The 20,751-nt window shown below is 39.4% G+C and overlaps 2 protein-coding genes across 3 annotated transcripts; both read left to right on the plus strand.

Annotated features, from left to right (window-relative positions):
* The first annotated feature begins 4,765 nt into the window (after positions 1-4,765).
* Positions 4,766-10,406, plus strand: gnl3l (G protein nucleolar 3 like). Its single transcript, XM_069713915.1, has 15 exons — positions 4,766-4,852; positions 4,948-4,991; positions 6,310-6,420; positions 6,509-6,625; positions 6,722-6,805; positions 7,012-7,147; positions 7,225-7,328; positions 7,464-7,608; positions 7,964-8,051; positions 8,596-8,773; positions 8,851-8,993; positions 9,078-9,214; positions 9,761-9,927; positions 10,031-10,202; positions 10,317-10,406. Exons 1-15 carry the CDS (start codon positions 4,840-4,842, stop codon positions 10,379-10,381), a joined length of 1,704 nt encoding a protein of 567 aa, XP_069570016.1. The 5' UTR covers positions 4,766-4,839; the 3' UTR covers positions 10,382-10,406.
* Positions 10,407-10,793: 387 nt separating this feature from the next.
* tfe3b (transcription factor binding to IGHM enhancer 3b) lies at positions 10,794-20,236 on the plus strand. 2 transcript variants are annotated; one of them, XM_069713919.1, is made up of 9 exons: positions 10,794-10,926; positions 14,011-14,245; positions 14,332-14,556; positions 16,259-16,354; positions 17,087-17,198; positions 17,327-17,383; positions 17,638-17,713; positions 17,840-18,005; positions 18,629-20,236. In XM_069713919.1, exons 2-9 carry the CDS (start codon positions 14,054-14,056, stop codon positions 19,085-19,087), a joined length of 1,383 nt encoding a protein of 460 aa, XP_069570020.1. In that variant the 5' UTR covers positions 10,794-10,926; positions 14,011-14,053; the 3' UTR covers positions 19,088-20,236. The 2 variants fall into 2 exon arrangements, with proteins under 2 accessions (XP_069570020.1, XP_069570027.1); XM_069713926.1 differs by having other exon boundaries at positions 17,858-18,005.
* The last annotated feature ends 515 nt before the right edge of the window (positions 20,237-20,751 follow it).

A 20,751-nucleotide genomic window follows, 5' to 3' on the forward strand; every position in this document is an offset into this window, starting at 1 on the left:
TCCGCCAGGTTCTCTGTTTTGGAAAAAAACTTGATTTGTACAGTGCATATTTATTATTTCATATTTCTCTCTCTCTCTCTCTCTCTCTCTCTCTCTCTCTTGTTTTTTGTTTTGTTTGTTTTTTAGTAAATATAGCTATCTGGCAAATGAAAAAACGAAAAAACATATATGAAGTGAAAGAATCATTATATTACTGGTCTTTTTTCAAATGAATATAAAGATATCAAGCATATTGCAAGTCTTTCTGTTGGTGATTTTTTTTTTTTTTACTACAGCAGTGGTGTTCATTTTACTGCTGAGTAAGAGACTTTACAAACAATTTAGTATCTTAAAAAGCTACTACAACACAGATGTTCACATGGTCTCAAATTTGTTCAAGTACAAATATACTTGACTGATTTAGTGATAGATTCTGAGTCATGAGTGTGAGATTACCTTTGTCTCACTTTGTCTTTGTCATCCACCTGGGATTTAAGTTAGCACAAAAAGACTAAATGATGTTCACAGCTGAAACCAATATGTGTTTATAATACACATTGGTATTATTGGCTTTGGACAAACAGAAATATCAAATACCACCAGCAACTGATCTATGGTTTTAAAATGGGAGTGACTAAAGAAAAATTTAATTGCCCCTTTTTTTTTTTTTTTTTTTTTTTTACAAATAAGTCTAAACTAAAACCATATGTCTCTGTCAATCAGTGCTGCTTCCAAACTTATATTCAATGTTCAATAAACAAAAGCAATGTGTTTCTGTGTCTTACTTTGGTCAATGAAAAGAGCAACTGCAGTGGTGAGACAGAAAGAGAGGAAGGCAAGTTCTGTAGGAGAATAAAAAAAACAACAACAACAAAAACAACAAACCCTTCTTCCATAATTGTATTAGCACACCAATTGCGTGCTAATTGGTCAGCACTTACTGATAGACATAAACAAGAATAAGTTTCATGTTTACTTTTGTTTTCACGCGGGACACAAACAAAAGTGTCTTAGGTAATAATTCTGTGTTTCATTCATCCCACCACCCCAAACCGTTTTGCCCTTATGGACTTAGAAACAAACTCCTTCACTCAACTTCTTCTGCTCCCATCAATATTACTACAATCAGGTCATAACAGGTCATAACTAATGTAACCTTCTGACCTATTAGTTGGTTCAGTTTGTCCAGTAGGTTTAGAAGGCCCTAGTCGTGTATAGCTAGACCTATCTATATTCACTGCATTGGTGAAGTGTCTCATGGCACCCAAATACCATTCTGGTATTGGGGATAAAAAAAAGACTTTGGCTTGTTGGTCTTTCTGTTAATCAATCACAATCATCTTGGGCGACGCTAATCCCTGAATGCTGGACGGATCCGTGTACTTGCAAATTAGAGTCTGAGCAAACTTGTTTTGGTGGAACATTTGCCAGTGGGGAGGTAAATCCTGAAATTTAAATGTGATCACAGCAAAACACTGAAAAGAACCTTATTGCATGATCACATCTTTTTGAAAACTTTTTTAGTGTGTAAATTGATGCTCGGATGTTGCTACTGTTGTTTTCAATTGTGACAAGGATTCTGAAGACAGTAACACAAAGAAGGCAGCAGGGAAGAGGAATGTTGACTGCAATAGCTGGCAAATGGCAGGTCTATGCCCACAGTCTACATCCAGTAAGTCAGACTAAGTTGGCGTCCATACTAACCCATGTATTTGGGACAGATGTGTGATGATAATTGCCAGTCTGACCGAGTGACAAAACATTACGGTATCACATGGAAATACTAGTCATGAGGTGCATAAAAATATTAAGTATGAACTCTACCTCTTCGATTATAAGTGAATTCAATGTAGACAAAAAATTAAGCATTAGTCTGCTTTTAAGATATAATACTTTAAAAGCTACAGAATTATCAATTCATACTAAAATACTATTATACATACTTGTGTAAGTAAACGTTTATCTTCAAGGATCCTGGGACATTTTCTTCCTTTTGAGTTGAGTAAAGTGATATTTTTCAATGAAAAATTCAGTGAAAAATACCGGGATGTCCTACTACATTTGCTAGTACTTTGCAGTATGCCAGCCAGCATGCTTCTCTGGCTGTTCTGACCCACAATCTTCTCCACAGCGGAAATATATCACATCGACTGAGCCTCAGAGAGTGGCATTAAAGCTCCCCTGCTTAGTTTACAATAAATCTCTTTTCTGAAAAACCTTTCCCCCTTGTGAGTGTGCTACCTTTGGATATATTTGTCTGCCCTTGCAACCAATATTATTTATTTTTCTGGGTTTTTATTTACGACCCAGTAAGTTTGTTTTCAATTATTGAAAACTTTATATGTAATCAAAGGGTTTATTTAATTTCTAAAAACAGTTGACTTGTAAATTCATCAACAAAATGTTTTTAAAGCAATCAGTCGCCTTAATTGTTTTGAGTTCTGGTAACTTACCGGGGTTTACAGTGGAGCTCTTCATATTTCTGTGACGCATTTCCTGTGAGGGAATTGGACTCGGGAAAAACACAAACACACCAGATTAAACCATTACTCCAGCCATGGTAAATATCTGCCTTCCCCTCATGTGAACTATTATTCTGGAGAGACTAAAAGGTTACAGAGCAAACATGGCAGAGATAAATGACCCACTTAAATTAGTGGTACAACCTGAGGTGTTCTTTTAAGCTAATTGGGCCTGTGGGTATGTCAGAAATCTTCACCTGCATTATCGAGGGCAATACAGCGGTCGGACAGGGAGAAACTGCTGTGGCAGTTGCTACCATTCAAAAATATTCTCTTATGCTTTAGTTTTAGTTAAACTGTGAATGTGTGAAGTGAAACTTTATAGAACTCAATATATTGTCATATGCATTGGGTCTATAAGAGAGCTATACAATTATTATTTCCAAATGCAAAGTTGCCATAGAGCTGTACCTTTCCATCACATAACAGACATTTGATGCGCTTAAATTTTATAAAATGTCCCAATGAAGAAAACAATTACAAAAAATGTGGTTGACAATTTGGGATGATATGAACATTAATCAAACAATAACAGTAGCTTACAAAGTGTATCAAATATCATAAAAACTACACAGTTTGAGTCAAAATTGCATGTAAAACTGCACTTGATGAGTAATTATACTTTATTAGTGTCAACCACTGCCCTTGAGGTGAGACACTTGCTTGGGTTGATATATTTTTTAATCCTCTTAAAGTACTTTTGAGTACTTCCATCTGTTCTACCATGATATTCGACAGCAATGATTAAAGGGGTTGCCCTTAAAGCATGAGAGTTAAGCAAATTAGGAGATGCTAGGAGATTAAAATAATTAGATTAACTAATTCTACCTTATGTTGCATTTAAAAGGCGCTTTGAATATCAGTGGAATGAAACATGTGCTTACAATGACAAAGCATTAATGGCTGAGTGACCAAACTTAGAAGACATTAAATACAGGTTGCATATTGGGTTGCAAAAAGGAAACAAATTCTATCAACTACTGACAGAAAACCATGTATTGATACATTGATACATCCAAATTCAAAACCAAGTAAAGCATCCTAAAAGTGCCAAAAAATTTCCCCTCGGGGATTAATAAAGTATATACCTACCTACCTACCTACCTTTCCTGATGACAATTCTATCATCTGGTTTATCTACGGTGATAAGATATTAATATTAATGTAAAAAAATTGACCATTACAGTAAACTGTTTAAAAAAAAAAAAAAATTGTATCACCATCAGTCTGTCTCATGTGCTTATGATATCCATCCATGGATCAAACAAAGATGAAAGGTAAAACCAATCCCCTCCCCTTCAAATTTGGAGACTTACAAACGTATTAATAATCAATTTAGGAGAATTGCGGCTACTTTTGACTCAACGAGTGGTGTCTTATTTCCTTAGTTTAAGATTTTAAGCCCTATCCCTCTGAAGGCCCACTACCAAGTAGAGGGCACTCCTAAACGAGGGGTAGGGTCATGGGATGGGAAATGAGATTGGGCCTTTACCTGCCATGAGCCATTGGAGGAATTAAAGTTGTATTATTTCCCTAATGTCACTTCTTGAGACTATCACAAATTTCTATGGAACCTACATTCATCCAATTAAGTCTTAAGACTTATGTGGTCACCAAGGTCTAACTGTAATCTTATCAAGTTCTGTGCACAGCGCATTAGGCTGGGCTCTGACAAGCTGCATGACAATATAACAATAACACAAACCACATTCAGTAAGCTCCTGCAAATAGTGACCTCTGTGTGAGGCCCAGAAAAGCATGGGTCAAGGGCGCAGAAGCTCCTCTCACACCAGTTACATTAAATTCTTGCTGTCTTTTTTTTTTGCACGTTGTGGTCAGGGAAGCTTCCCAATTCTATAAGAGTTAAGCCAAAATCAATACAAAGGGGATGAGAGGTAGGCTAATTGTTACCATGCAGTCAGAAATATTTTCATATGAAAAAATAGAATACAAATCCTGAGGCCTATACCCTGCCTACATTATAAGTGCTTTGTTGTCAGTGCAATATACGTGGGGGGGAAAGGAAAAAGAAGACACCAAAATAGTTATTTCATCATTTTATTTTGTGCTTAAGTGAATTTAACAATGAATGCAAAAAGAAGCCAATATCCATAGTCTGTGTCATTGGTTGGGACCTAAACCAGTGTAATGTATAGGTAAGGTGGATGTCCTATCCGGAACACTTGTTAAAGGGCTAAATTTTCCGAAGTGTCAAGAATCGAGCGGACTTTTATTTTGACATTTAGCCGGATGTAGTAGCGGACGTCATCGTGTGCGCCTGGCCAGCCTCGTCTCCCCGCACACGTGAGCTCAGAAGCACAGGACCTCGGGGGAAGTCATGTCTAAAGCTAGTGCGTATTTATCGCCTTGACTAAATATAAGTTCGTCGTGAATAAGTACGGACGGTTTTAAACGAACTCACTTTGTCGTCTCTTGTATTTTACAGAACAGAAACGTGCTAAACGCCTCGGCTTCCTCGGGAAATTGAAGGTAATTGCTACTCCGTCTAATGTTATCTGTGGCTAACGTGTTACTGCTAAAAGTCAACACTTCAGTTGTTTGGTGAGCTATTATGTGTTCGACAGGATTATAGCCGTGTTACAAGCGTTGTGAAAACGTATCACATGAACTGTAGATCGACCTTTACTGTCTGGAAACATCATATTATGATACCAAGATCAGCCAAAGTCCCACTTTAGCTGCTTTGTGTGAAGGAGTTCTGTAATGGACCTTTGGGGAGTATCCGTAGTACTGAGTGGCACCTACAATAACACGTGTCTTTATTCCCTTTATCACAGTGTACATTAAACATTCAGTGCCACTGTTAATGCTTCTATTAACAGGGTTTTAACAACGCAAACAACTGCACAGTAGTTTTAAATGAAACACGTATCAACTACCTGTATGGTAGGAGTCTCCTACCTTTTTATTTTATTTTTACCAAAAATGAAAGTGTTTGACAGCTATTCACGCTTAGTAACATGAATTCACATAGCTGAGCTCCACCCAAACCAGCTGAATAAGCTCCTTCTCTGTAAACAATACTCAACACACACGCACACACACACGCACGCATGTTGTGTCAAAACGGCTTAAGTTCCACAGCATGTGCATGCTTTTTTCTGTGTGCATTTCTTTACATTTTCAATTGATGAAGCTCACTACTCACATCAGTCATAGAAAGCAATAGAATGTTTATTACTTACTTGTCCTTGCTTTCTGTCTGTCCATATATCACTTCCCTCCACATTCTCTCCATCTGTAGTTCACATGTATGTATTATGCGTATTATGAGTCTTTTCTACAGTTAATGGGTGGACTAGCACTCCATGGAATCAAAACGAGAGATGTATGCTGGAGTGTATCCGCTTAAGTTTACTCTGATGCAGTTGTTTAAATGTTCATCTGTCAGTCTTGTTCTAAACTTAGATTTCATAACGGTCATGTCAGAAAAAGCTGCTTCACAATGGTACGTAGACCAAAATCAAGCAGGCATTTTCAGAGCTGCTTGGTGAAAATTCATATAGTTTTCTGTCTTTATAGTTTCCAGAAATTATGTGAATGCTGTTGAGATGTTGGAGGTTTATAACCTCCATCGCCACAGGATTGACCCCACAGGAAATATCTCTCTTTTTAATCTCTGTTATTAATAAGAACAAAATCATTTTGAGACACCTGGATGTCCTGGCAGACTGATGAAGCCAGGCTTTCTTTTCCAAATAGCTAATTTGATTCTTTTTTTTCTGCCCTATTTAAAAATGCCTTTTAACAAACTACAATACCATGTTTAACAATACATATTCTACAGACTAAAGATGGACAAGAGGGTGACTCATCGGGGCGGGCAAAGAATACAGAGCAGTCAGCCGTACAACATGCCAAGGTCCACAGAAAACCAGAGGAAATCCGCAAGCAAAGGGTAAATCTTTGAAAATCTGCTCAACTTGATTTGATGGTACAATGCTGTTAATATGTTGGTAAATCAGTCCTTCCAATCGCCTCGTTAGCTTCAAGACCTCCAGGAGAAGCAGAAGTTGTCTCGGGAACGAGAGCTGATGAAGAGGAGGAATTTGCAAAGCTTTCAGAATGACATATTACAGCGACAAAGAGAGTTTGAGCAGAGGGTAAATAAGAGTTTATTTAGGAATTCCAATTAGAATCACTGCATGCCATACGATATGCTGTTGTACTGATTTCTGTTTTTGTCTTTGTCCTCACAGGAGACAGATATGCAGAGTTTGGAGAAACATGTTAACTTTGAAAATGAGAATTCGAGAAAGGCATATTACAGAGAATTTAAAAAGGTACATAGCTGCTGCATCACTGCTACACATTAGTCTGTATCTGTTGAATATTGCAGTTCATGATAAAGCTGTCAAAAGAAATGTAAATGCTTAATTAATTACACACAGCCATAAATTAGTTTTCAGCCTTCTTTACTTCAGCTATCATAAAACATAATAGAGTTAACATGATTTGACATGGTGGATTTTTTTTGGATTTTTTAAAGGTAGTGGAGACCGCCGATGTGATTTTGGAGGTTTTGGATGCACGTGACCCTCTCGGCTGTAGATGCCCTCAGGTGGAGCAGGCAGTCATTCAAAGTGGAATGAACAAGAAGATAGTTTTGGTCCTGAATAAAATCGGTAAGAAAGCTAGTAACAAAGTGGTTATAAGTGCCATTTATTTTGACAAATACTTAATGTTTTGACTTTGATTATAGATTTGGTGTCAAAGGAAATTGTGGAAAAGTGGATTAAATATCTTCGTAATGAGTTTCCCACTGTGGCTTTCAAAGCATCTACTCAGCAACAGTCTAAGAACTTGGTAAGTAGTAAAACATTTATATTTCAACCCTCTAAAAATCCAAATGAAGATTAGAATATTAAAACTATATTATAAAAGTTTGTTAAAGTGGATTTGACATGAACACGGTTTCATTTTATGTCTTGACATGGGCAGAAACGCAGTACTGTGTCAGTGACACAAGCCACCACACAGCTTCTTAGTAGCAGTGCTTGCATTGGAGCAGACTGCTTGATGAAGCTACTCGGAAACTACTGCCGCAACCTGGACATAAAGACGGCCATCACAGTTGGTGTTGTAGGTAGGCACCACATCCAGGAACGCCTAAAATGTCTGCTCAGGCTATACAGCAGCATGTCAGCTGCATGAAACAGCAGCTACAATCTTCTGTCTGTGTACAGTATTGAATGTAGGTCGCACATCTCTTTCAGAGTCCAATACACAATCAGTGAACAGAAGAAAACAGGCTTAAGTCTCAAATTGCATGCACAAAGCATCACTAAATTGTGAGTTGATTCATAGGCTGTGCAGACAAATCATGACGAACAGATGTGGCTGAATTGACTTCTGTAAAGACGAGAAACAACACACCAGATTTTCCGTGTTTATAATACAAGGTTGTGTAACATTAATCCGTTTTGCCTGCTACTTTGCAGGTTTTCCTAATGTGGGAAAGAGTAGTTTGATCAACAGTCTGAAACGGGCACGAGCCTGTAATGTTGGAGCCACTCCTGGTGTCACTAAGTAAGTACAACTTAAGATGTTGATCCTGTGCTGATTATGCTTAAAGCTGGTCTTCTCCCTGTCCAAATGGGCCCACGGGTCCCAATGCCTCAGGGTTATGCTTTTCTTTTGAGTCGACATAAATATTGTATGTTACCCCGTGGTAAGTATCTTAACACATGGAAAACCTCCAGCAATTTAGTAAAATCCTTTCTTAGAAAACTCTTGTTTTCATTATCAATGTCTGAAAATTACTTTTGTTAATTATATATTTTTGTGTTGTCTATAAATTGTCAGAAGTAGTGTAAAGGGCCCCAACAAAAAAACCTTAGTAATAACCCTATTTAATTGTCTTTTTTTGTCAGAGCAAAAGTCAAAACCCCCAAAATTATGAGTTTATTATGACAGAAATGTGGGGAAACAAACATTCCTTTTTGAAGCTGGTGCTGGTGAAGTTTTAAAAAAAATGTTGCTTTATAAATTGACTAATGATTGGTCAAGTTACTGTTGCCAGTGAATTTGTCTTTAATCATTTGGTTTTGCTGATATTCTTTTTGGATTTCAGGTGTCTTCAAGAGGTTCATTTGGACAAACACATTAAGCTTCTGGACTGTCCCGGCATTGTGATGGCAACATCAACAACTGATGCTGCCATGATTCTTCGTAACTGTGTGAAAATCGAACAGCTTGTGGATCCCCTTCCACCTGTTGAAGCCATCCTCCGACGGTGCAACAAGGCACAGGTACATAATGTCACCACTCCAACAACTTGTTTATCGAGTGGGTATGTTACTCACTCTAAGCCTTGCTGGATACACAGATCATGGAGCACTATGGCGTTCCAGACTTTCATACAGCTTTGGAGTTCTTGGCTTTGCTTGCCCGGCGGAAAGGCAAACTAAGGAAGGGAGGACTGCCTGACACTGATAAAGCAGCAAAGAGTTTATTAATGGACTGGACAGGGTATGTCAAAATTCAAAGTTTTAGAAATGACAGTCAATTGGTGTTCTTATCATTGTGTTAATTTCCCCATATTATGTTATTAAGGGGAAGGATCAGCTATTTCACGCACCCTCCAGAGACACACACTCTCCCAACACACGTCAGTGCCGAGATTGTTACAGAAATGGGTAAAGCCTTTGACTGGGATGAGCTGGAAAAAGGAAACCAGGAAGTTCTTGCAGGTAAAGAAAATCTAAATCTAAAACTTTGACCTGACCCTTACAAATGCTTTACTTGTATTTAATAGTATCACATATAAAATTGAGAAATAATAACATAATAATATAAAAATACAAACTTATATCTTGCACGCTCATTGTATTAGTATTATATGTTAAGTGCGTGATTCTGTGATTTCCTTTCTATGATGTCTTATTTGGACACCCATCTTTAATAGGATGCTTTCAACAGACATCAGCAGCTACATACTGCAATAGTTGAAGCTTTACTGCTGCAGCTATAGCACCTTTCACAGCTGAAGTGGATGTAAAAGACATTTGAAAGGTTACTCTCCCTAAAACTTTTGCTTGGCAGCATTTTACTTGGTCTATTTAGATCCTGTAAGGGGCAGAATTTATCTAAGTTTGTTCTGCATCTCACATCCAGGTCTATTAATAACAGGGAAACGGGATTCCTAAGAGTACCTTGATCTTGTCAGACTAAACGGCTTGTGTTGTTAAAACACTTAAAAGAAGCAATAGTTTCTCCAAAGTAGATTTGTTTTTCAGAGTCATCTTGTCCCGACATCCAAATGGGATTCTGCATGGAAACCACTGGAATGACACAAGGTAGCCCGAGGGTGCCACCTTTTGAGCTGGAAACGGAAGGAGGGTCAGTGGGAGAGCCAGCATTTAAAGATGAAACTCAATCTATGGAGGACGATCAGGATCCAGAGGTGAGAAACTATATGTCCTTAATCAAAATACAGTACGCCATGCCCTTGACTGTTTTCATTCAATGAATACTTTACATCTGATATTGTGTCCTGCTCAAAATAGTTTGGACCAATGACCGTGGAAATAAAATCCCAGAAGAAGACCGACTTGCCTGCAAATGATGCTGCACCCAGGGCTCCAGATCTGAAGGATATCTGGAATTTAGATCCTCTGCAGCAGGGCCAGGCACTGCTGGCTGCCGGCAAGAAGAGGAAGAAGCAACAGAAAAGAGCTGGTTTGTATAACTATTGGTCTCAGTCTAACGCTTCTTACTTTATCTACAGTGTGTTCAGGCTGAGAACCTAAAATAAATCTTCCAATCAAATCAATCTTTTTGTTTCCTCTGCAGACAAAATTGCCACGAAACTCTCAGACACGTTGACATCTGCAATGGACTTCTCATTTTCTGATTAAAATTAAAGTTTTAAAAGAGTAAAAACATTTTGTTTGGTCTTTATTTGGTGTTGCCAGCATTCTGGTTGATGTTTACATATGTCACAATTTACCAGCACAACTTTAGCCTCTTTATTTATTTAAAGAAAATAATGCAGTGTTCTAATTAGATAGATGATGTTCCTGTTCAGACACACTGCTCCTCAGTTATTACAAACGTTTTGCTTCTTTCTTCTTTTTTTAAATTTTTAAAATTTATTTTTTTATTGTGGGTCAGGTAAAATATGACATTATTAAGTACCGCAGCTACACTGGTTTGCATTTAAATACTACAGTGTTAACTTATTGCACCTCCGACTAAACTTTATATTATTTATAGCTGTCAACAAGTTCCGGGTAACAAGCGTGTGATGACGTCAGACCGTCAGCCCGACGTAAACAACCGTGTTTACTGCCGAAGCTAGCGACTGTCGAGTTTGCGTCCACCGACCTCCAGAAATGGCAAAGAAAGCGGAGGACTCCGAGGATTTATGGCTGTGATTACGTTCAACACATCTGTTTTCACAGTACGTATCTTTACCCTGAAATAAGTTGGCCGTGCTACGTAGCATTAGCTTGTTGGGCAACTAATGGGCGCTCGGTAGTCAGCTAAGCGGTTACTTTCTTTTTTTTTTTTCTTTTTTTTTTTACTTTGCCGTGGATGTGTCGTTTGCGGAACAGAATAACCTTCAACAAAAACCAGGAAACCCTCCAGTTGTATAGTTGTAGCTGCACAATAACAGTCTGTTCTTTTATTAGTAGCTTTTTATTTTATTTTTAAATCGCGTTTCTGCTCGTTGACGTGGGCCTGTTAGCAAAACTGAGCTGTCAAATGAACTCTGCGGAGATGACTAAAAATAGAAATTACGAAAACGGCTGAAAGTAAACCAGCGTCTACCCGACGTACCTAAAAGGTCCCAGACCACACAAATATAGTTTGTTAATTTAAAAAAAAAAAAAAATAGCCGTCGGTTTGTATGAAACGACAACGAGACACTTTTTTTTTTTTTTTTTTTTAAAGCGGGACATCGCGATGTTTTTGTTTTACGCATCTTTACGAAGAAACACTTCGTCAGCCAAAACTGCTCAACATGTGTTTTTGGATCGCGGGTCTGTATTTGTTTTGGAAACAAACGTGGCGAGGGGACAGAGACTGCGTTACTATTTTACTCCCGACGACGCGTTTCCCGAGAAGTCGCGGTGCAAAGCCAGAAATCGGTTTGCGCCCAGATACGACAAGACATGCGAGATTTGAGTACGAAGCCGTCGCTGTTATTTATAAGCTTGTGGTCGCAATACGTCGTGACTTAATGTTATAATTACGAAGGATGTAAATGAAAGTCCCGAGCGTGGTTTAACCTACGGGGGAGTGTAATTTATGTTTGCGCGTGCGCAAAGCAGCCCTGGGTCGGGATGTGAGGAGGTCAAAATGATTCCTCAGTGTCTCTCAGACGAAACACAACACGAGAGGACGTAACAGCGATGTCACAGTTCCTCAAATCCTGAACGTGTATAAAAGTCATTGAAGAAAAAAAAATCAAGACTTGAAGAGGCTTTGGAAATCAGAAAAAAAACCTAATCTGGAACAAATGCTAGTGTCACTGAGACCTGTTGAAGTTGCCACTACCACGTTAAGACTTGCACGTTTTCTGAAGGACACTTACTACTAAAGTTGCCACAATTGCTGCTTAAATTGTTGTGAAGTTTGTGGATCTTTCAGTTGCAGTTTAACATAAGTAGTAAACACAAGTAGAAGTAGAAGCAATTGTTGGAGAGGGCATTACCAACGTATTAATGGTGTTTCCTGCCAGGAAATATAGCAATAATAACCTTACCAATCTAGCTTTACAGCAAAATGATATTGATAAAGCTTTAAGCAGAAAGTGATGAACCTGCAAGTTACGGTGTGTCCCCGTGTGTCCACTTCGGCTGCATGTGCATCATCTTAACAGCAAATCTCAACAATTATTTTTATTTTTTGATTTTATACACTTTATTAATCCCCGAGGGGAAATTTCTTCACTACAGCAGGGGGGCTCTCAGGGGGGAGATGCTGCAGCAGGCTGCCACTAGCACGGCGCCAGGTAACCTGACCTGAGGTGCATGTTTTTGGATGATGGGAGGAAGCTGGAGAACCCGGAGAGAACCCACGCAAGCACAGGGAGAACATGCAAACTCCGCACAGAAAGGCCCAGGACCGGATTCGAACCCAGAACCTTTTTTTTTTTTATTTTTTTTTTTTTATTTATTTATTTTTTGCTGTGAGGTGACAGTGCTAACCACTGTACCACCGTGCCGCCCTAATATTATTATTATTATTATTTTTTTTTTTTTTTTGAAAATTAGCTGAGAGATGTGGTGACAGCTGACTACAGTTGCATTTTGACAGCAGCAGCCTTGTCCAAAGTAAATAAGTATCATAAAAGAACACATTGTCTGTGTCTGTATGAAAAGATGTATTATTTTAGTTTAGACAGTAAGCAGTATTTTTTGGGCTGTGTAGACTGACCGTTTCTCCCTTGTTAGCAGTATTTAGGGCAACTAGATAAGATCCCTCTCCATGTGCACTCACCAGTCCCTGTTGGTGATGATGCCCACAGAAGGATTCATCATCTAGTCTTGAACAGTTGAATAGCCACACAGCTGGAGGTTCCCTCTGAGGAGGTTTTATTGCAGGATGTTGAGTAGTTGCTCTGTGACATGTTTAGGCTGAGGCTTTGTCCTGTTCATAGATATCTTAAATTCAGGAAAAATCAACAGTAGAGCCTTACAGACTAATTCAGGAAGTCCATTTTTGAGCCAGTGAGGCATTCTCAAGATTTCCAAACCTTTTCCCATACCTTCTCAAATTACACAGAAAATAATTCATTTTAATAAAAGTTCTTAGACTGCGCTATTGGTGCGCGAGCGGTACGCACCACGTGACATGCACAGAGCAAGGGGAAGCTATAACCTTGGTGAACATCCCAACCTGAGTTACACATGCTTTTATGTGCGGTGGTATGGGCACATTTATGATTTCACCATGGACTTCAGCAGAGAGCACACATCAAATGTTAAACTTGGGATATCTGCAAAGGAGACCCTTGAAATTGTTCAGAAAATCGACAGAAATGAGGTGTTTTGTGTGAAATTTGGGTTTCCAGAGGGGGAAGACGTCTTTGACATTGGCGGAGTTGTGCACCGTGAATTTTTCCCACAGTGGCACAATGGAATGTCGGTTCTGCAACATGACAATGTGCCTGCTGATTGCGCATTGAAAACACACTAGTTTCTTGCTTGCAATAACAACATGGTCACTACCAACCACCTTTACCAAATTTGACTCCCTGAGACTTCTTTCTGTTCCCCAAAAGTTGAATAAAAAATGTCCTGTGCTCTCTGTTCAAGTTTCAGGTCCATGTTCAAATTGAAAAATGCACATCAACCAGTGGGTCACAAAAATGTGTGTAACTCGACATATCTTGGAATACTTGCTCAAGACTTGCTCACTTCCCCCGGCGCTCTGTCGCCCATCAAGAGGAGCAGTTTCGGAACATTCAGCATTACTTTTCTAAAGATATCTGTGGTTCTTGGCTAACATGTTCCATCCCTCTGTGTTTGCTTTCCAGCTCCACCCCTAGATCGGGATCGGCCTCGGCCTCAGTCTCAGTCATGTCGTCACGCGTGTTGCTGCGGCAGCAGCTGATGAGAGAACAAGCCCAGGAGCAGGAGAGACGTGAGGCCCAGCAGCAGGCTTCTGCCTCTCAGCTCCGGGGCTCTGACTCAACTCCAGCGATCTCTGTCACTATGCCCCCAAATGCTGCCCGTCCCCCTCCGGCACAGGTGCCCGTGGAGGTGCTGAAAGTAAGAGTGAGCTATTTGTGTGTTCATCACTTGTGCAGTGGGTTAATGTTACGACATGAGGCTTTAACACCTGTTTAAATGATCAGGTGCAGACCCACTTGGAGAACCCCACCAAGTACCACATCCAGCAAGCACAGAGGCAACAGGTGAAGCAGTACCTCTCCACCACTTTGGGGAACATGGTGGTTACTCAGACCCTCGGTGTGTCGCCCGTGGCGCAGGCCCGTTCCGCCCCTGAAGTTGCCCCGACTGCCAGCAGTGCACCGAACAGTCCTATGGCTCTGCTTAACATCGGATCCAACAAGGAGGAAGTATGGGAAATTCCTGCTTTTATACCGGTGGTTTAATTTCTTCTTTGTTGGATTTTATTCGCTGGTACAGCAGATTACACAACCATCTGAATAGTTGCTTTTCTGCAAATTTACAGTGCATTTTTGGGGAAGTGTCTTCCCTTCAGCTCACGTCTTGCTTAATTACTTAGTGTTTGTTCTGTAATGATGTGCCTAAAGGTCCCACTGTGATGATGCATGCCTTCTGTCATCATACCCTTGTTGGCCTGTTGTCACAATAACATGTTAAATACAGCACTTACAGTTTAACCATGCCAGCGCTTCTCTCGCACACGTCTCTCTCTTTGACACTAGGCCTCTTTTAGAACGCTTACTTTGGCTTTTGTGTTGTCATGCCAACTGTTTTAGATCACAACACAATACATACAGTGGTGTGAAAAAGTGTTTGCCCCCTTCCTGATTTCTTATTTTTTTGCATGTTTGTCACACTTAAATGTTTCAGATCATCAAACAAATTTAAATATTAGTCAAAGATAACACAAGTAAATACAAAATGCAGTTTTTAAATGAAGGTTTTTATTATTAAGGGAGAAAGAAAATCCAAACCCACATGGCCCTGTGTGAAAAAGACTTTGTAGAATTCATGGTTCCATTTATCACAGCAAGTCTTTCAGGTCCTGAAGCAGCAAAACAGCCCCAGACCATCACACTACCACCACATTTTACTGTTGGCATGATGTTCTTTTTCTGAAATGCGGTGTTACTTTTACGCCAGATGTAATGGGACACACACCTTCCAAAAAGTTCAACTTTTGTCTCGTCAGTCCACAGAGTATTTTCCCAAAAGTCTTGGAGATCATCAAGATGTTTTCTGGCAAAAATGAGACGAGCCTTAATGTTCTTTTTGCTCAGCAGTGGTTTTGGTCTTGGAACTCTGCCATGCAGGCCATTTTTGCCGAGTCTCTTTCTTATGGTGGAGTCATGAACACTGATCTTAACTGAGGCAAGTGAGGCCTGCGGTTCTTTGGATGTTGTTGTGGGGTCTTTTGTGACCTCTCGGATGAGTCGTCGCTGCGCTCTCGGGGTAATTTTGGTCGGCCGGCCACTCCTGGGAAGGTTCACCACTGTTCCATGTTTTCTCCATTTGTGGATAATGGCTCTCACTGTGGTTCGCTGGAGTCCCAAAGATTTAGAAATGGCTTTGTAACTTTTTCAGACTGATAGATCTCAATTACTCTCTTTCTCATTTGTTCCTGAATTTCTTTGGATCTTGGCATGATGTCTATCTTTTGAGGATCTTTTGGTCTACTTCACTTTGTCAGGCAGGTCCTATTTAAGTGATTTCTTGATTGAGAACAGGTGTGTCAGTAATCAGGCCTGGGTGTGGCTAGAGAAATTGAACTCCGGTGTGATAAACCACAGTTAAGTTCTGTTTTAACAGGAGGGGGCAAACACTTTTTCACACAGGGCCATGTGGGTTTGGATTTTTTTTCTCCCTTAATAATAAAAAACATCATTTAAAAACTGCATTTGGTGTTTACTTGTGTTATCTTTGACTAATATTTAAATTTGTTTGATGATCTGAAACATTTAAGTGTGACAGACATGCAAAAAAATTGGAAATCAGGAAAGGGGCAAACACTTTTTCACACCACTGTACATAGAAGTTGACTACTTTCACACCAATTACTTTGTCAACGGTTCTCTCATTTACTTCATCTAGATTGACGATGTGATCGACGACATCATCAGTCTTGAATCCAGTTTTAATGACGACATCATTACATTGATCGACTCAGGTCTTCAGTTGCCTAGCACGGTAAGAAGAACAATGTATTGATTTGACTGAATACTTCCTTTTTCATCTTTCCTCTAGAATTTACAGGTTCTTCTATAATTGGACAGTGACAGAGTAACATTGTGGATTAAAGGCTGCTCTGTCACCAACCGTTTATGTGCTCTTGGTGTCTTTTTTTCTGTGAATGGATGTTCTCTTTTATGTGTGGAATTCTGAAGTTGTAGGAGTAAATATATACTTCTGGCACTGAGTTACTATTCGTCACGAAAGTGCTGGCTGGGCGGGGTAAAGCTATCAGAGGGTACAAAACAAGGAGAGGCAACACAGTGGATTATTAGGTTGACAACTAATTTGTAGGATAAAACTTTGCCACAAAAACAAAAAATGAGAATTATGGTGATGTTTTTGGAGGACAAAAAAAAGAAGCACAGCGAGGTAAATGCTTTTTCAGATTTTTTTTAAGTGACTTCAGGAATTGTTCAGCTTCAATTAAAAAATGTGATGTAGGTGGTCGGGTTTTGTGCTTTCATTAAGTAGCATTCAAAATTAAGTTTAGAAAAAAGACACTGCAATATTTTAGGAGTATTTGGAGTATTTGTCTGATGCCACAGAAACCAGTTCTCAACTCAAGGAGATGTTCACTCTAAATGAAAGCAGAAATGGGGAAGACTTCCTTTTTGGCATGTTTGCTTCTAGTTTAATGACAATCACTGACTACTCATGATATGTATTGTAAGATGTTTGTTTGTTTAGCTCCCAGGAAATCTGTTGGATGTCTACCACAGCCCTGGAATGGCAGCACCTACTCTTACTGTCAGCAACTCCTGCCCTGCTGATCTTCCAAAAATTAAAAGGGAAATTACTGGTACAGTAACTAACTTTTAAAAGATTTGTTGTGATTCTTTTTTGTTGTTGTTGTTTAATTAGAGAGAGGAACAGGTGAATAGAGATCTACAACTTTTCATGGTATGAAACACGGACTTTGGTTTTCAGATGCAGATACCAAAGCACTAATGAAAGAAAGGCAGAAGAAAGACAACCATAACCTCAGTAAGTCAGCGTTTATATCAGACCATTATGAGCACTTGATTGAATGTGAATGCACCAACATCAGGAATACAGCTAAAGCTTATGTAACAGCACAATGCAGATTCAGAATCACAACATCCTAACAACATGGTCATGCACTTCTTACCTGTTTCAACTCTCTGTCTCTGTCTGTTTACCTAATAATGCTTGCTTAATAATTGTTGGAGCTAAACTTATGTGCCTTTGTTTTTCCTCCCTGCTGGTCACTCTGGCAGTTGAGAGGAGGCGGAGATTTAACATCAATGACAGAATAAAAGAGCTGGGTACTCTGATACCAAAGTCAAGTGACCCGTAAGTCCTGTTTGAGTTTTTAGGATAATCATCTTCCTCAGTCACTCAATACATATGTAGTTGTAGTGTTATAGCTTTTGTTACAATGTAATCATACCTTTTTGTGTGTTTTCTTTTTGTTTACTGTCATCATACTGATGACAGGGAGATGCGTTGGAATAAAGGCACCATTCTGAAAGCCTCTGTGGACTACATCAGGAAGTTACAGAAGGAGCAGCAGAGATCCAAGGATATTGAGATGCGACAGAAAAAGCTGGAACAAGCAAACCACGGTTTAATGTTACGCATCCAGGTCAGTTTTTGCATGATTTGTTCTGGGCCCCATATCTGGCTGAATACCTTAAAGGCACACTTTGGACTTTTTGACTGCTAGTGGTGCTGTAGAGTGATTTATTATTGAACAAATTCTTGAGTTGCTCGTTAGTAGTGCTCGACCAGCAAACGCATTGAGGCACGTGCACACCAAAGGCATATGTGTTTATGGGACTGTCGTGGCTCAAGGCAACTCATAATAGCTGTCATTAATGTTAATTCTTAACTTAAAACAACTTTAATATGTACGTAGTAATAACTAGATTTTCCTCCAGGCAGATATTATACTCATCATGCAGCACTAATTGATCCATTTACAACAGTGCATACATATAAAGGTTAGAGCAGATGCAACATGGCTCCTAGGAAAAGACAGAAATGCAAAAATGTATCTCATAATTTTAAGAATGGATATTGGATTATTGAAATGAAATCTGATGTTGACGTTATCCCTGTCTGTCGGGATGAATGTAGCCGCTTCAGTCAGGAGTGACTCTTCTCATCCAAAATGCATAAAAATGTCTGAGTGTTGTAAAAATAACATCATTGTCAGTCATTTCAGGATGTGGCATCTGAATGCATTTTCGCTGCCCTTTTTTGCAGGAACTGGAAATGCAGGCACGGCTCCATGGCCTCTCAACCTCCACCAACATCTCATCTGGTCTGAGCTCCAATCCCTCCCTGATGCAGCAGCAGGCAGTGCCACAGAGTGGCCAAGCTCTGCCTCCCAGCACAGTAGGAGTGTCCACCCAGAACCTTTTCAGTCTGGGAGCCATCGGACAGCCTTTGCCGGCCTCCTTCCTGTCCCCGCCTTCCTCGGACTCACCTGCAGGAGTCACCATCAGCAGCCCGCTGGACCTGGGCAGCCTGAGCTTTGCCGAGCTGGACGACAGCTCCGGCTCGGGTCTCTACCCTGACGTGGGCTTGGGGGACATTCTCATGGATGAGGGGTGCACACTGTCTCCACACACGGTGGCCGGGCCGCTGTTTTCTCCTTTGTCACCAGGTGCCTCTAAAACCAGCAGCCGCAGGAGCAGCCTTGAAATGGACGAGGACTTGTGATGAGCCTTGTGTGGTCAGAGACTGTCTGTAGGGACAAGAATGTCAGCAAGTGCAGTCTATCCTTAAATGACACAAGTATATTTATAGGACTTAACGTAAAACGTCAAAGTAGCTATCTTTAAGAACAAAACTAACATAGCTGTTGCATCAGAAGACAGTAAGCTGTCCTTGAATGATTTGCCATACAGACCTGATTATTACTGTTCCTGTTTGGAGCTGATCACATGACTATTTCTGGGTTTATAAATGCAATCTTAATGAAAAAGATTATTGTATAATAGGGTCATGGACCTAGCATTAAGAAATATTACGTTAAATAGTTTATAAGATTTCTTTAAGATTTAAGAGGGATATAATATTTGAATTTATTATGTGCTTATATTATTTGTGGGGAAGAAAGCTGTGAGGTTCCTTTTACATGACAACTTTGGCATAAACTTAGTAAGAGATGCCAAATTACAGAATATCTTTGTGGGTTTTTTTGTTTTTTTCAACTGACTGGAATCAGGGTTTGTTCATAGCAGTCGCATGCTCATCCGTGTTGGGTTGTTTCACCAGCAGCTACAGAAGGGATCTTTGTTATAGTGAATTGGCACATTGTGAAATATTTACTGCATATTGTACATAAGAGTATTTTATTTTGAGCAATTTTATTGCACCTTATTTGATGGCAGTCTATGCATTTTATGAAAGCTTTTGTCCGTTTTTCTTCCTATCACACACACACACAGTGGACAGCTAACGCCCGGGTCGCATGTATTTGTAATGAACCTTAAAAGCAGTGGAGAATCACGTGCTGCTGCAGCTAGCTCGCCAAAGCAGGATTTCTTCCAGAGTAGCTACAAATTACAAATCAGCGTTTTATTTTTCAAGATTTTCACTCAGTCAACGGAAATGTAAAAACCGTGTGAGAAATGCAGAACAATTTCATCCTTTTACAACAGTACTGTAGTTCATTACACTTTTTTTTTTTTATGCCTGATAGTTTCACATGTAGTTTCTTCTGACTAATATCTGTGTTGTCTTCAGTGACCTTGGTGATCACTGAGTGATTTTACCAATTAGCATGTTCTACTGTTTTTTGTTTTTCTTCTGGATGATGAAAAGAGATATTTCTAATAATGCATTATTGTTCATTGTAGTATGAATTTAAAGGGCTTTGGCCCTTTTTTTTTTTTTTTTTAAACCAACCACTAGTCTCACCTTTATAATAATAATAATAATATTAATAATAATGTATAATTGTTTGTTGAGTGGAACCTGCAACGCAATTATTATTCTATCAAATAGCCACAAACTTTAGGATGTCTTTTAATTTGACAGATTAACACGACCTTATGTACTGTTAATGAATGTGTGTTTGAGAAAATGTTTGCATGTTTTTTGTTTTTTTTAACACTGGCCTACTTTTTATTTTCTGCAACAAATAGTTAACACAGCCAAAAACGTGTATTGAGGTCAGAGTTTTGAGTGACATTGGTTAGTGGTTTCACTGATTTTAGAGTGTCCTTTCCTGGTCGCTCACAACTTTGAGGTACTTTGTGTTTTTGAGCAAAAAGCAGCTCCACTCCATCGCCCACATTGTTTCTAATTGTGTTGTTCCTATAGTTCCATAAATTTAAGCACCTATGGTCTGCTTTTTCTGCTCATAACCAACTGCTCTC

The sequence above is a fragment of the Brachyistius frenatus genome, unplaced genomic scaffold (genome assembly GCF_029030835.1).
Source record: "Brachyistius frenatus isolate BFR_SWC_R1_liver_20210118 unplaced genomic scaffold, ASM2903083v1 Contig_4, whole genome shotgun sequence".
NCBI classification, from domain to species: Eukaryota; Metazoa; Chordata; class Actinopteri; family Embiotocidae; genus Brachyistius; species Brachyistius frenatus.